At 68.8% G+C, this 1,854-nt stretch overlaps 1 protein-coding gene across 2 annotated transcripts in view; it reads left to right on the forward strand.

The window, feature by feature from the left end:
* STARD7 (StAR related lipid transfer domain containing 7) overlaps window positions 1–1,739 on the forward strand; it is a gene marked incomplete at its 3' end in the record, with an annotated part of 12,237 nt that extends 10,498 nt beyond the window's left edge. For both annotated transcript variants that reach the window (XM_021374823.1, XM_021374825.1), the window contains 4 exon segments: window positions 781–986; window positions 1,069–1,118; window positions 1,473–1,583; window positions 1,657–1,739. In XM_021374823.1, the coding sequence (XP_021230498.1) occupies window positions 781–986; window positions 1,069–1,118; window positions 1,473–1,583; window positions 1,657–1,739 (450 nt within the window).

Consider the following 1,854-nt stretch of genomic DNA (forward strand, 5'->3'; position numbering starts at 1 on the left):
GGGGGATTATTGAGGGCTCCGGGTCGGAGCAGCCTGTCCCTTCTGCCCTTTGGTGTTGGGGTGTGGAGCTGTGCTGCTGGGGGGCCCTGCTGCTGCCTCCTCCCCTATCGTGGGCGCTGCTCTGCTGTGCCAGCTCCTCCTGCTGTCCCTCTCCCCGTGTCCCATGGGTGCGAGGTGGCCGTGCCCTCCGGCTGCTGGCGGGCGCCCAGCTCCGGCTCAGCTCCCGCTCTGACTCAGCACCGGCCCAGCGCCGCTCTCCCTTGCGGACAGGCTCGTTCCCGGAGCCACAGAACCGCTGCGGTTGGAGAAACCCCTCCGGGATCCCCGCGTCCCCCGGCCGCGTCCCTCAGCGCCGCGCTCGCCCCGGGTGGCTTCTGCCCGGGCACCAGAACCGTGCTCGTTTTGCCCCGTGCTCCCTGCTGGGCTCCGTGCGCTGCATTCTCCTGCTGGGGGGAAGGGCTCCTTCCCTCAAAGGGGTCAGCTGTGCTCTGTGCCATGCAGCTCTCGGTTCCTTTTGCTGCAGGAGGAGCGGGGCAGCTGCTTTCAGCCACAGGGAGGGCCCCCCCTCCACCCCCCCGGCAAAGCGTGCTGGAGCTGCACAGTGACATAGAATGGCTGAGTTGGGGTGGGGGGGGGACCTTAAAGACCTCACAGTTCCGATCCCGCTGGCATGGTCAGCTTGCCCTCCATCAAACCAGGCTGCCCGCATCCAGCCCGGCCTCAGCACCCCCCCCTCTGCTGAGGCCCCGCTGCCAACCGCCGCTTTCCCTCCGCCCGCAGCTCGGCCCGGGAGATGCAGCGCATGCAGAACGCGGCCGCTTCGCTGCACGGTGCCGCCCTGGGCGAGCGCCCGCGCTTGGACCCCGCATCGGAGCGGGACGCGGCGCCGGGCCCCGGCGAGCAGCCCTGGGAGCTGGTGATGGACAAGAAGCACTTCAAGCTGTGGCGCCGACCCATCGAGGGCACGCACCTCTACCAGTACCGAGGTGAGCCCCGGCCCGGCCCCAAGTGGGGGGAGCCCCCGAGGTGTGGGGCTGACCCCCGGCGCCTCGCTCTCTTCCCCCGCAGTTTTCGGGACGTACACGGACGTGACTCCGCGGCAGTTCTTCAACGTGCAGGTGAGCGCCATGGGGACACGGCCTGGGCGGGAGTGGGGATGGGAATGGGGGTGGGGGGTGAGTCCTGGAGCTGTGGGGCGGAGGAGGGCAATGCAGCCTTGGGGGCATCACCTCGGTCCCCTGCGTGGCACAGCCTGGCCCGGTGCCGCTGCCCATCTCGGCTGGAAGCAAAGCGCTGCCCCACGTTTCTGCTCCCAACCCCTCCTGGCACCCCCCCCCAGGGGCTCTGCTTTCCCGCAGCTCCAAGCCCTGGCTGTCAGGAGGTGTGTTTCCCCAGGACGGCGGAGCGGGGCCGGTTGCCATCCCATAACGCTGCCGTCGCTTTTGACGTTGGGTTTGCTGTGCTCTTGCCAGCTGGACACCGAATACCGGAAGAAGTGGGACTCGCTGGTCATCAAGCTGGACGTGATCGAGAGGGACGCGGCCACCGGCTCCGAGGTGATCCACTGGGTCACGCACTTCCCGGTGAGTGCCACCGCCTCCTCCCGCCCCGGCCCCACAGGCGCCGTGGGGCTGAGCCCCTGCTCTGTGTTCCCAGTACCCCATGTACTCCAGGGACTACGTGTACGTGCGGCGGTACCGGGTGGACCAGGAGAACAACCTCATGGTGCTGGTGTCACGGTGGGTGCTGCCGGGTCGCGCCGGCCCGGGTTTATGATCCAAACCGCGGCGATGGAACCGAAGCGGGGCGTGAATTCCGTGACCATCCCCTGTTTTCTCACCCCCCCCCTCCCCT

Source organism: Numida meleagris, chromosome 21, assembly GCF_002078875.1.
Source record: "Numida meleagris isolate 19003 breed g44 Domestic line chromosome 21, NumMel1.0, whole genome shotgun sequence".
Lineage (NCBI taxonomy): Eukaryota > Metazoa > Chordata > Aves > Galliformes > Numididae > Numida > Numida meleagris.